The sequence below is a fragment of the Ciona robusta genome, chromosome 9, assembly GCF_009617815.1.
Source record: "Ciona robusta chromosome 9, ASM961781v2".
Taxonomy (NCBI): domain Eukaryota; kingdom Metazoa; phylum Chordata; class Ascidiacea; order Phlebobranchia; family Cionidae; genus Ciona; species Ciona robusta.
In genome coordinates this window covers 8025413-8038935 of record NC_143243.1, presented here as the reverse complement: position 1 = coordinate 8038935, position 13523 = coordinate 8025413, and the positions used below count along the sequence as shown (strand labels likewise).

Genomic DNA, 13523 nt, shown 5'->3' with positions numbered 1-13523 from the left:
TTAGTAAAAGCCTCAATGCATCAGTTAAACAGTTGGGAGTTCTCCAAACCTGAGTTCCTTCGGCTGAAATTGAAATGCTGCCTACGTCATCGAGTGACACAGTGTTAAACGTGATCCGGTGTGTTGCACCGTCCGATTCAATAATTACGTCGCGTCCTTTCAGAAGTTTAACTCCCCGCTTGTACCACGTGACCTGTACGTCGTCATGGTTGAGCACGCATGAAAATGTTGCGTCTTTGCCTTCTTCAACGGTCTGATCCTGCAGTGGTTCGACAAACTCAACCAGGCGGGCTGCAAAGAATAGCGTGTTAGAATCTAGGGATGAATTTCCTTTGTTTACTGTCAAATGGAAGAATAAAATATAATGAAATCATGGACCATCTCATCCCAACCGACTATATGTTTGTATACGTTACAGTATATACCTGTGACAGTAAGTTTCGCTGTTGATTTGCTATCTTCGGTGTCGCATGTGAAAGTTACTTCGTCTTCGTATCCAACATCGTGTACGATCAAAATACGAGAAGTCCCGTCCGATTTAATTTCATATTTATTGCTTTCTTGAATAGGTGTTCGTCGGTCGCTAAAACAACAAGTTTTATTGCAAAAGTATTATTCCAAGGTCTGTATGCCTTTTTGTTGTACTTACCGAATCCACTTAACGTTAGCATCAAGCCTACTGATTCTGCACACGAATTTGGCTTGTCCTCTCTCTTCTGCGATTTGGTCAGTTAAAGGTTCAGTGAAATGAATAGGTTGGTCCTGTACAGCTAGGTGTACGTTGGTCTTCAAACGTCCAGCAGTGAAAGTGACCTATGGTACATTCGGTTAATTTCAAAATCGTTTTTATTGAACAAAGTTTATTATTATTTTTTTGGTGTTTACACTTGTATTATATACAGACCTGCCCTCTGTGTGAAGCGTTTGTTTCTTTAATAATAAGCGATCGTCTGCGACCTTGGGATATGATGCTGACATTGTCGCTCGATTCAATCTCTTTTCCATCAAGAAGCCATTGGGATTTGACCTAATACAAAATAAAGCGTAACTTGGGGGCATTAAACATAAAACAAGGATTTTCAACAAAGCACAAGTAAATACTGGTAGACTTAACGATTTAAACAAAATAGCCTACCCTCTCGTCTGAGATTTCAGTTTCAAAAGTTGCAGATTCTCCTTCCAGGACAGACACATCCCGAAGTCCTTTCAGCAACTTGACGTCTTTTACTTCCACACTAACATGTGCCTGTGTTTCAGCATCTCCATCGGTCTTGCAAACGTAAACACCTTCATCGCTTTTGGACAAATCGTCGATTACTAATGTTCGTTTTCTACCCGAAGCCTCAGATGTGTGTTTTCCTAAAAACCGAAACACGTTTATGAAATAGAAAAAACAAACAAGAAAGTTATGTTTTGCATAGAGGTCGATAATATAATTGATACCAAATAAATAGAAGATGAACTTACCGTGTTCTGTGATGTCAATTTCTTCTCCATTAAAGAGCCATCGTACAGTAGCATCCGCACGGCTGATCTCGCACTCCAGAATACCGACTGCTTGTTCTTCAAAGTATTGGTCGGTCATCTCTTTGAGGAATGTTGGTTCTATGGAATAAATGGGATTAATGTATAGCTGATATCACAAGTTAAAGAATTTATAAGAAACCAATGGAATAGCAGCATCGACCCTCAAACCCGTAATACTAGATGTATGTTTCGTTCAAGTCAAGCTACTTACGTTCTTCAACGAATATTTCCGCAGTTGAAAACACGTCAGCGACTTTGCAAGTATATGCCGAGCTGTCAGCAAGTGTGACGTCTCTCAGTACAAGAGATCGCCTTGCACCATCCGAAAGCGCTTGGAATCTGGAAAATTAAGTCAATAAAACTTTGTTTTCAAAGTTTGCTTTACAAATATCATTCAATGAATATGTTTATTTTAACCTTATGTAGGCAAAACTTCTAAAATAACATTACACCAATACAAAACTGAAGGCGCATTTACAACATTGCTTTTTGCACTTACCTATCGTTGTCAATTTCCAATGGTTTGTTTCCCTTCATCCAAGTTACTTTAGCTTTCGGGTCAGAAAGTTCGCATTCCAATACAACTGTGTCCTTTACAGTGCAGTTTATAGCTTCAAGCTCCTCAATGAATCGGATTCGATCTTCTGGTGTGGCGATGAAATGAAGGTGAAAATGGGGATGATTTGGTGAAATAATTTACAAACATGGCAGAGATGGAGGCGATATTATTATGGGTAGAGAATGTAATGTATTAGTATTACAAGTAAATGCTATCTGCATAATGATACATGCATGGTAAAAATACTTACGTGTCTGTTCCTGCTCTTTGGCATCAACTGAAATTAAAAGTAGGTTTAAATAAATCAGAAATATTTACATGAAAATAAAGTGTATAGACAACGTACCTTTGCAAGTTGTAATAACATCCGGGTTCGGCACTGCTTTACATTTGAAAGTCGCTTTGTCGTCTTGTGACAGACCAACAATTTTCAATCTATGCTTGGTGTCATCGACCGTGATGGTGTATTTATTGCTTTCGTAAACTTGTTCTTTATTCTTGTACCACACCACAGCGACGCCGGGGTGGGAAAGTTCACAAACCAGGGTGATTGACGAGTTCATCTGAAATATTATTAACTATGTATATGTTGTTGCCCCAAAGTGCATGTTTTATTAAGAAAGATATTAGATATCCTGGCTTTATATTTTTTTGATTTTAAAAGACCGCTGTTTCGTTTGCCATAATACATGAACTTAAGTGCTGAAAATCTTACAGTTGCCGATTGGTTTTCCAATGTCTTGACGAACTTGAGGCCAGCAATTGGTTTAAGTTCGACAGCTTCTTGTTCAGGTTCAGGTTCAACTTCAATGTGTTTGATCTTTTTCTGCAAGACTCGCGCTTCTTCTTGGCGGGTAGCAGCTAAACATGAAAGGAATATTTAGAATGAATTAATGTAACTTCGTTTTTCTGCGTGCAGAGCAATTACAGTCGTTATTTCATACACCTTGTGCTTACGGTTTACCACGTATGATTTTTGTGGGTAAAATAATATATGAGACACCTACGTGTAACGTCCAATGTAGCCGAGCTTTTCAGATCGCCCATAGCGCATGTGTAAGTCATTTTGTCATCAAGCGTGCAATCTACAACGATAAGTCGACGCAGGTTTTTCATGGCAAGGGTCTTGTATTTTTTGTCTTGCGCAGAGATCTGTTTATCGCCGGCGTACCAGACTGCTTTTCCATCATCACGGCTGATCAAGCATTCGAATGTTGCTTTCTTGCCTTCAACAACGGTTTGGTCCTTGAGTGGTTTCAAAATGTCGTCACCTAATTTGAAACATTTTCATTAGCAAGTGAATATGGGGATAGAATAAGCGAGCATGCTTTTAAGCAATGTAGGAGACATCGAAACAGTGCGTAACAATGGATGAATCTGTTCTAAACGTCATGCTTAACTTTTAACTATGATATAAGATGGGTGACTACGGTGCTATACATGCGCTCTGTGAGTGTGTGATTTGTTTCTGTGAGTTTGCGTACTTATAGAAGGGACGCAGATTTCAGCAACACTCTCTGTTAGTTCGTCGTTATCCCGGATCCGACAAGCGAACTTCGCGCCGTCGTCGACCTCCTTCGTGACGTCATTTATGATCAAACGGCGATCGAAGCCGGATATTGAGGTCTTGTATCTCGGACCAGGTTTAAGCGGAACCCCATTGCGTAACCATTGTACTCGGGCCCGTTCTCTGGACACTTTACAGACCAAAGTAAGGCTTTCGCTTTCCTTTGCAGTCACTTTTTCCTCCAAGGGTTTCGTGAATGAGATCGCTGTAACATGAGTTGATGTATGGCAATGTAACCTATTCTATTTAACGCGGGCGAGCTTTAGCTGTTTAAAAATCCGTTTAAAATATTTACTTGTATCGATTGCGACGCTGCTGGAACATCGCCGTGAAAGATCTCGCTTGAGGGCGCAAGAATACACGGCGCTGTCCAGCTGCATTGGTTCGTTGATGGTTAACCGGTGCATGGAGTTTTCTCTGGTCAAAGCGAACTTCGAACCAGGATATATACGCTTGTCTTCCTTGAGCCAAACCACTTCATCGTTCGCGTTAAATAGCTCGCATTCTAACGTAACGGTTTCGCCTTCTTTAACCACGCGGTTTTCCAGCGGTTTTACGAAAGCTGTTTCGCGTAACGATATATAGCGCAACGTTATGTAATATACAATGACGGATGAAAGGCGATGAGGAAAGAAGAAGAAAAGATTTTGTTAGTTTGTAATTTAAACATTTCAACCACATATATTAGTACAAACTTACCTTCGGGCGAGAACTCAAGCTTGGCAGCAGTTGTGTCGGTTCCATGGCCGGTGAGCGTTACTTTAGCAGATATTGTTGATTCATCGTCAGGTTTCATTTCAGTAATAATAAGTTTGTGGGCAGTCTCGCCTTCCACGGTCGAGGGTTCAGAGGAGATCTCATATTTGCGAGAAGCGCGCAATTTGACGTCATTCTTGTACCACGTCACAACACCGTCGGCGAGATTGACAGCACAATCAAACTCTGCAGAGCAATTTTCGCGCACGCGCTGGTTCTCCAAGTGCTTGGTGAAGTAAACTGTACAAATACAGACAAGTGTCAGTATGCTGTTGTAAACTAGTAAACTACCGCAAGATTATAATGTATGAAAGTTGAAAAATGAGAGAGATGGTTTATGGCTGATTCCGTGTGATTTTTTACTCACTCTTTATAATTTTAGCTTCGTCTTTTTCTATTGTGTCGCGGTCAGATTTTGAGATCTTTACTACCTTTTTTGACTGTGAGACTTCACTAGTTCTCTTAATTGTTGCGTCAACATTTACTTGCGATTCTGTGGTAACTTCACTTATATCTTTCTGCGAGGCCTTTGGTTTGTCTGCTTGATCGTGAAAACTATCGACTTTAACTTTCACATCCGTTGGTTCTGAGCTAGCTTTTGCTGCCTCTATAACAGAAACAGTTTTAACTTGAACTTTATGAGCCTTGCTATCCACGATCTGCTTTCCCGCTGCTGTAGCCTCGTCTTTTTTCTGAATGGTGGATTTTGCGCTCAGTTTCACCGCTTCTGTGACTTCGGTTTGCTCTTTTATTCTCTTCTTTATAATTTCCTCGGGTATTTTCTCAGTCGGTTTCTTTTGCTTAGCTTCTGGTACATCTGTAACCTCTTTCGGTTTGGTCACTTTGTTTGGTTTCTCTTCTGGCTTCTTTTTAACTACTTTAGGTACATCTGGCTCAGCGATTTCTTTGCTTTTACCTGCAGCAACTCCCTGTTTACTCTGTTCATTTTTCTCTGACATTTCTTTCTTAATTTCAGCTCTAGCACTCTTATCATTGACCGATACTGCGGACGTTTCGTCTTCGGCATCAGGTTTCTTTTTCGCTTTTTTAGGTTCTGTACATATACAATATACGTTTACAACACTAATACTCGAAATCTGCAAGATCTATATCTAACCTTCTTTTGTTAATGTAAGTGCAGCTTTTGACTTGTGAGGTCCAGCAACAATACGGAATTCTCCGATGTCTTTATCCGATACATTCTTTACCACGAGCGTGAACATCGTTCCCTCGTGCAGAATGGAATATTTTGAGCTCTCGTAGATTCGGTCATTTCCCTTGTACCTGTAGGACACATTGTAATGTAAATCACCAGTAAAAAGTAAAAATACGATTTAAATAGCTTTAAAACAAGTTTGTACAACATACCAGTTGATCTCAATTCCCGGTACTTTGATGTTTAGTTCAGTAGTAAAGCGAGCATCGCGTCCCTTTCTTACAGCCACATCCTGCAGGTCTGACACCACCTCTACGGGCTGGTCAATCGACAAACTGCGTTCCATGAGTCTGTACAGGGCACCGACTTCTTCGGCTTCAGCTTCCACGTCCTGGTAATTCAAATACAACTTGGTAATTACGTTGAATGTCTGTAGCTTATTTATCTTTGTGTGTCATACACCTCGTGCCCGCTTAAGAGTTACCACCTTTGTAGCTTCGTGGGTGAATATACATATTGGAAGCATATCGTGAAATATTTACATAACAAACCTTTGGCTCTTTAGATCGAAGCTCCTCGTATCGTGAAAGAAGCTGTCTGTAGTCAGTGATGCCGTAATGTCTCGCATATTTCTCGTATTCTTTCGGGTCTACTTCTTTGAGAAGATCCGAAATTGTCGCAACGTCAATTTTTTGTTCTTCTTTTTGCGCGGGCCTGCATTTTAATGTTCAGTTTATGCGTACATTGTACTACGACTCCGTATATCTGAAGGCGTTGCAACTTACTTTTTAAGTTCCGCTTTATCCATTTTTTCTGAAACAAGTTGTTCGGTCACCCTCAAGTCAAACTGAACTGAAACTTCGCCAGATGCGTTACTCGCAATGCATCTGAGGAATACCAGACGTTAGACTTGCATCAATAAACATAACCATACCAGCAACTATATCATACCTGTACATTCCAGTGTCGGGTTTGTCAAGCGTTGACATCGTGAGGGTATGTTTGTTTGTTTCTTTATCGTGAGCAATCTTCACCCGCCCGTAGTTCTTGATCTGTCTCCACTTACCTTTGTTCCACTTAACTACGGGTTCGGGATTGCCTTCAACGATCGCGGTGAAAGTCACGGTGTCGCCTATGGATTCCAAATGATTAGAATTGCCCAACATAAGGAATATACTCTTTGTGTTCATAGAAAGACGTTATACCTGTTGCGGCATCTTGACTTTTCGGTTCCTCAACGAACTTTATGTTAGCGCTTGTCTGCGCCACGTCTTTTTTAGACTCCATACTTCGAAGCGTATCAACCAACGTCGCTTCTACAAATTGAAACGCATTATGATCTTATTGACCTCCAGATGTTAAGTAGTGATACTCGTCAAAACAGGACTGTTCTGTTGCATGCAGTGCCCGCTTACAAGTTACCACGTATATACAACTTGTGGGTAAATATTTTGCCACTTTGTCGATCATGACTATGCTAGCTATACAAGTCGTTCAGGTACCTTCAACAACGAGAGTAACCGTCGATGAAGCTTGTCCTGCTTCGTTCTCGGCTACGCACTCGTATTTCCCAGCGTCCACTAACGCAAGGTCTTTAACCTCAAGAAGATACTGTCCCCCTGTCTCACTTGTGATGGTTCGCTGGTTGTCGTCTCTTACTGGAGCACCCTACAGATGAATGTGAAGTTACGACGACTGTACTCGGCTTTTATGTAACGCTAGGCGCAAGCAGCTGCCGCACAATCACAAGCAGCGTAGGTGATGACGTTGTGACATGACAGGGCGATAATTACAATAGGAGAGGGTGTGACGTCACACTCTCATGCCGGCATAATCCCGGATAATCGTTGTGTGAACTCGGAAAGGTGTTGACAGGAGTTTGACGTCGATAGACAGGCTTAAATAAGATGTATGCTACATACACAACAATACGCTATACGACAAGATATAGTCCTGGTACTTCAGTTAACTTAGTGTTACCAAAATAGCTGATAGCTATTATCTGTCAAACACGGCTGATACCAAGTTGAAATGAAGTCACTTACGTTGTGTTTCCAGTAAATATCAGGTTCGGGGATTCCCGAAACGACAGCGCAGAACTCAAAGGTGTCGCCAAGTTGGCATGTACCACCTTCGGGTTTCTCGATGAAAGCAGGAGAGACTCCTTAGAGTCGAAAAGAAAGAAAGTTAAAGGAGAGATGAGGAGAAGAAGGGAATTATAAAGTATATATACAGTGGTTGTAATACACATACATCATTTAGGGTTGTTGTATTATCAAGCTATAGTAAAGCTAAAGTCATGCTTCGTATTGTAAGCAAAATTGGTAGCGGCGAAAACACTTGAAAGTTATCACAATGTTATGATTACAGTGCAAAAAATAAACAACAAACCGTGCCCAAAATAAAAGTAAGAAATAACACAGTAACATCATGTCAGTACTTTAAACACAATAAGTATGGGTGCCATTCTCTTAACAGTGCTTCTATATTTTATGTGCGAATGTGAGCAAACTGATGCAGTAACATAAAACACGCATGCACTATAACTTTATAAAATATGTACACAGTGTAAAAGAAACAAAATAATAACGAATGTCGGTATCACTCGCAAAATGTGCAGGGAAACAAATATTTCAATTTCGAACAAAATGTTTAATAAAACGCAACAGCGTGACGGCAAGCAAAATCGTGCAGAAGCATTTCCTCCACATACTGGTTCACAACCACTACCGACCTTCAACGATAACTGAAGCCGTGGAACTGGCAGAGCCTGACTGGTTGACCGCTGTGACTGAGTAATTGCCAGCGTCGCTAAATAGAAAGATAATTAGTTAACAATATGAAAATGATTGAATTTCAATTGTTATACTCGCGTGCCGGGAAAACGCCAGTCACTATTACACCGGTGTTCTGTTTCACCCATCACGTCCCAGCTTTCAAGTTACCACATATGTAAGTCAGTATAAAGACGCGCCAACAATATAGTAGCCGCATCGAGACTCGAACCCGTTAACTTTTAGAATACCTGAATGAGACGTCTGGTATTTCCAAAGATGGATTGCTGTCGTTTGTGTTCACTTTGCACCTAGAAGAAGCTTCGATGACTTTGCCGTCTCTTTTCCATGTTATTTCAATGGGCGAGGAACCCGAGACTGTACATGACAGTTTGACCTGTTTTGAAAGAAAGCTTTGGGTAAAGATCTACCATATACATTTAAAGACGCCTAATTGGTAAAATATCTTACGGTTTCTCCAGGTCGAACTTTGCAGACTTTGAGTTCTTCTTCAAATGTTGGCGGTTGCAACTTTTCTTCTGTAAAATAATAAAATTGTAAATTGTTGATTTAGAATTACATTTTTCTAAAGGCATTATGTGAGATAACATGCATTGTCAGCGACCTGTGTACAACACAATTCGTGCGAGTGATTCGATAAGACATATTTCGAAACGTGAAAAAGCGTGTCGATAGAAAATAAAGCGTGTTTGTGCAATATCAGTGCAGCCCTGGGTTTGATCCATACAAATATAGTGCTTCGTAACAATAAGTGAGTTCTAATCTAGTGCTGTGAGTTCTAACAGTGTCGTGCTGGAACTGGTGCTTGCTGACTCTGACTGCATACACAAGCTGAGTGCAACTATCTACATTGCTCAAACCTTCACCGGTCTCGTTGTCGCCAAATCTGCTGAATTCCTTCTCGGCTTTTCGGCGCGTTTTCTTCCGCTTTGGCTTCTCAACCTTTTGTTTCTCTGGTTTTCCAACAGCTTCGTCTTTTTTAGATTCATCGATCACAACATCTGCAACGGTTCGCATCCTCTCCGCTTTTTCCAGCTCCATAAAAGCATCTCTGATCTTTCGGTCTTCGTCTGGATCCATACGCGACTCGTGTGTTTGCGACTCCCGATGAACAAGCTGTTGCTCGATAGTGATCTCTTCCACTCTATCAACATGTGCAAGATGCCCAGTCACCAACAGCGTCGCTGTACACTTCGTGCTTCCATGTTCGTTCGACGCAACACACGCGTATATCCCACTATGGTGAGGCTCAGATTCGCTTATAACAAGACAGCCAGCGCCTTCATCGTTAATTATTCCAATATTACCATCAGTAGCGCTGTTGACACCATCACCAACTTTATTCTTATCCAGTGAAATCGGACTTCCGTTTCTCATCCACAATATATCTGCAGGTGGTTCAGCTTGAAGTATATAAACAAAGTGAGCAGTTTCGCCAACTCCAACTTCGCAGTCGGAAATGTTCTTCACAAACCGAGGAGCCAACGATTTTTCAAGTTCTTTATCATTTACCATCTCAGGTTCGGGTCTTACTACCTGGTGCATCTTCTCGCGTTCGTCAATTTCTTCACGGATCAGTTTCCGAACTTCCTCAGTCCAATCAGCAGCAATGGACTTGTCTAGGACGTTGCCTTGACCAGTACTTGTGTGCTTCGCTTTCTTGATTCGAACTTTTTTCGACTTCCTTGTAGGTTTCGATGCCTGAGTGTGTGTCTTCTGAGATACGACAGTTTGGTTGCTGAAGGTGGAATCGAGTTCTGAAATGGATAGAGTGGTCATTTCTGAGGCGCTTGCCGTTGTCTGCGAGTCTTCTGTTTCGTACATCTCCATAGTGGTAGCGTAACTTTCACTCATAGATGTCCATTGCATATCAGTGGCTGTGGCGTTGTATGTTGCAGAGTCCAAATCACTTGCGCCATCTACCGAGTGGTACATTTCGTCAGTTCGAGAACATTCGATGCTGTTGACAATCGTCACGTTACTGCTGGAAGACATTTCAAAGGGTGCGTCGTAGGAGTCTGGTTCAGAAATATTCAAGTTCTGACCCACTGTCAATCGAGCAGTACTGGTAGTTTGCCCACTTTGATTAGTTGCTGTACATGTAATGACACCATCATCTTCGTGGTCAACACTGGACAAAACTAGATTATGTTTATTGCCTTCCATAAGGTACCTGTACCGGTGACTGTCTTGTATAATATTCCCGCAGTGTTGCCAAGTGATTAACGGGGTCGGGTGACCGGTCACCACTGCGACGAATCTTGCCGGGCATCCAAATTCAACGGTTATATCACGGAGAGGACGCTTAAACGCGGGTTTGGTTCTTTTTCCTCGCACAGAGACCTCTGTTGGCCGTTTCATCATCATTGACGGTTGTTGCATGAACACGTCGGTTTGTTGAAGCTGCTGGAAGTTTGATTGCCCGCTCACGATCGTTGGAAACCTGGATTTCCTCGGTTGACTGTCTGTCTGTACATCTGAATGCAATAAAAAAATTAAACCACAATTGAAAAGACACACGTGGTGTACTTTTCTTTTGGATTTGCTTAAACACGCGTAAATATATTTTAAATTAGCTTTAATACGCATGCAGTAAAATTTAACGACGTATTTAACAGGTAATTTTATCGGGAAAAGAAAACTTTTAATTTATGTGCAAGATAAGGCGACAGTGAATAAAACATAAAACCATCACGGCATTCTTTAATTTACAAACACTTGTCCAGTTTCATTGAAGCTTAGCTCCAGTCTTTTTGCAACAGCACAGCGAGTCGTATAATCCTAGTAGCGACTCCCGCAACGTTCCAAGCTTTGCAAATATATAATCCTTCGTCCTTCATAACAACGTTATTGATCTTTAGAATGTAATGAACGTCCAATCTTGGTGAATTCCCGGCATCAACGTGAGAAAAATCCACATCTGAGGTGTCATGCATTCCATTGCTTTCTAGCAAATCCAATGGCGGCTCGTTACTGATTTCCTGGGACACACGGTCGTATATATCCATCAACCGACCGTCTTTGTACCAAGCAACCTTCGCTTCAGGATGCGAAACCAACGAACACCCAAGTAAAGCGGTCCCTCCTCGCAAAACGGACACTTGAACCGACTTTTTGCCGAGAAACTTTGGTGGTATGATGTAGTAAAACTTCGGTGGGGTGTGGTAGCCTGTTGCTGTTGATGTGCCTTGAGAGGTCACGTCAGAGATTGGTTGCAATTCGCCTGTTGTAGTTTCGCACGAGCTGGGACCTTCAGTTTCGAAATACTTTAGAGCGACGCCTTCGTCTCCTTCGGGAGGAGTTGTGTATCCTGCATCAGACAAGCAGTCGTTTGGATCGAACGGTGACAACCGGCCAGTGGGAGTAGCGGATCCTTCTGAGATACAAGACATAAAGTCGTCTTCAAAGCTAGACACCGTGTCAAAGGCGCTATCGTTTATTCTGGATGAAATGTTTTCTTTTGAACGAGCCAAGCCGTAATGTTCTTCGTCGTTTGAGATTTCTGTTGGCTTCGTTGTGTTTATCATTTCGGCCTCTATGTCGAATTGACCTTCTGTATTTCCCTCTTCTTTTGGGTTTGTGGGGTCGGCTTGTGGAGATAGAAAAGCAGCGCATCGGTTCGTCTGTTTCATCAGTTCATTGAGGTCGAAAGTGGAATCGTCCCTTTGTAAGTTGTAATCATATCCTCTAATGTCGTCTTCCATGGCGCTTTTCGTTCTAGCTGCTTCTTCTGCACTATCGGTGTCGGTTTCGATCAGGTGAGCCATCGCACTTGGTGTAAGTGAGCCGAGTGGTAAGCTACGCTCCACACTTTGCGGCCGCGAATGTGTTGCATGATATTCAGTGCAACTCTGCTGGCTGACACAGCTTCTAGGCCGAGCTAGAAGAACGGCTTGCTCGTACGTGGACGACGGAAAATCGCAGAAAGTTTCTTCCAGTGTGTCACTTGAGTCGCTATCATCATCTGTGTACTGGCTGGAAGTTTCAGATTCTTGTTCAGGTTCTTGTTGAGGACATACAACGGGGGGTTCAACCACGCCAGATTCTTCAGGATTTGATTTATTCTCTAACTCAGCCTCGTTCAACACATGGGTAACTTTTACGGTTTCGTCAAAGTCTTTCGATTCTATTTTGCTTTCGTTTTCCTCTGGCTCGAGTCCTTTAGTTTGGACCTCACTTTGACTGTGATTTTCATATTCTGTAAAATCTTCATCCACCTCAGGTTCGCTTTGCGTAATGTTATCAGGCGTCATTGATAGCGGGCGACTGCTGCTTGACGCTCTCGACAGCGTGGGAGTGATTAAGACTTTTTCCAACTCCGATTCATATTCAGTAAATTCATCATTTGATTCTGAGATTGTTTTACATTGAGTATCAATACACGATATCAACTTTTCGTGAGCTTCAAACGACATTAGAGAATCGAATGAACCACGAGTGACGAGGACGGGCGTCGAACGCACACTCTCTGCAAGTGATGATGAGGTGCGTGACACGTGATCTTCGTCCTCTTCCCATATTGGGGATAAATCTTGTCGCTGATAAGTCTCGAATTCTGAATCAAAATCCACGTCTTCATTCTCTTCTTCATGTTGTGCCTCAAACTCCTGTGTGCAGAGGAAGGCGTTCTGATACTCGGGCGTATTGCTGGCCCTGCCTTCGCTTTCTGAAGAAGCTGGCCTGTTGCATATATCAGTAGAGGCAGGCCTGGAAGCGTCTGTATCGTCTGGATCGTCGGTTACGTCTATTGGATTGGTGGCGACTTCTTCAGGTTTTGTTGCAGTTGTACTTTCACATTCATCCGTGTCCTCTGATGCATTTTCCTTACTTTCGAAGTCTTGATGAGGAGCCAGTACGAGTGATTTCGGTTCATTATCGGCTTCCCTAAGCTCATGGTAGTTCAGTATCTCGAAAACTTTTTCTTTCGACATTTCAACGTAAACTTCGGCAGTGGAACACGCGACGCCATACACAGTTTCTACTTGGCATGAGTAAACACCTTCATCGTCCGACCACCTGGAAAAATACCCAAAGTTAGATAAACATAATGAACGCATAGCAGGGTGGGGTAAGATGGGACATGTTTTCGTTTTATTTTCTCCTCTCATTTGGTAGAAAACGAATTATCTTTAGAATCATATAATCACATGACCACGAATTTAA

General features: G+C 42.0%; 1 protein-coding gene across 28 annotated transcripts in view; it reads right to left on the bottom strand.

The window, feature by feature from the left end:
• LOC149731924 (titin-like) overlaps nucleotides 1–13523 on the bottom strand; it is a 163307-nt gene that overhangs the window by 76384 nt on the left and 73400 nt on the right. For 10 of the 28 annotated variants that reach the window (XM_089885389.1, XM_089885407.1, XM_089885409.1 and 7 more), the window contains 28 exons: nucleotides 9221–10837; nucleotides 8811–8878; nucleotides 8591–8736; nucleotides 8300–8376; nucleotides 7611–7729; nucleotides 7068–7233; nucleotides 6771–6881; nucleotides 6517–6697; nucleotides 6351–6452; nucleotides 6117–6279; nucleotides 5778–5956; nucleotides 5527–5693; nucleotides 4777–5463; nucleotides 4353–4649; nucleotides 3949–4215; nucleotides 3571–3858; nucleotides 3094–3357; nucleotides 2802–2947; nucleotides 2433–2649; nucleotides 2337–2363; nucleotides 2027–2171; nucleotides 1739–1866; nucleotides 1468–1605; nucleotides 1136–1359; nucleotides 905–1027; nucleotides 650–813; nucleotides 426–583; nucleotides 50–291 (listed from right to left, as the gene is read on the bottom strand). In XM_089885389.1, the coding sequence (XP_089741515.1) occupies nucleotides 50–291; nucleotides 426–583; nucleotides 650–813; nucleotides 905–1027; nucleotides 1136–1359; nucleotides 1468–1605; nucleotides 1739–1866; nucleotides 2027–2171; nucleotides 2337–2363; nucleotides 2433–2649; nucleotides 2802–2947; nucleotides 3094–3357; nucleotides 3571–3858; nucleotides 3949–4215; nucleotides 4353–4649; nucleotides 4777–5463; nucleotides 5527–5693; nucleotides 5778–5956; nucleotides 6117–6279; nucleotides 6351–6452; nucleotides 6517–6697; nucleotides 6771–6881; nucleotides 7068–7233; nucleotides 7611–7729; nucleotides 8300–8376; nucleotides 8591–8736; nucleotides 8811–8878; nucleotides 9221–10837 (6611 nt within the window). The remainder of the gene's footprint in view (nucleotides 1–49; nucleotides 292–425; nucleotides 584–649; nucleotides 814–904; nucleotides 1028–1135; nucleotides 1360–1467; nucleotides 1606–1738; nucleotides 1867–2026; nucleotides 2172–2336; nucleotides 2364–2432; nucleotides 2650–2801; nucleotides 2948–3093; nucleotides 3358–3570; nucleotides 3859–3948; nucleotides 4216–4352; nucleotides 4650–4776; nucleotides 5464–5526; nucleotides 5694–5777; nucleotides 5957–6116; nucleotides 6280–6350; nucleotides 6453–6516; nucleotides 6698–6770; nucleotides 6882–7067; nucleotides 7234–7610; nucleotides 7730–8299; nucleotides 8377–8590; nucleotides 8737–8810; nucleotides 8879–9220; nucleotides 10838–13523) is intronic. The other 18 variants (XM_089885393.1, XM_089885394.1, XM_089885400.1 and 15 more) reach the window with 8 other exon arrangements.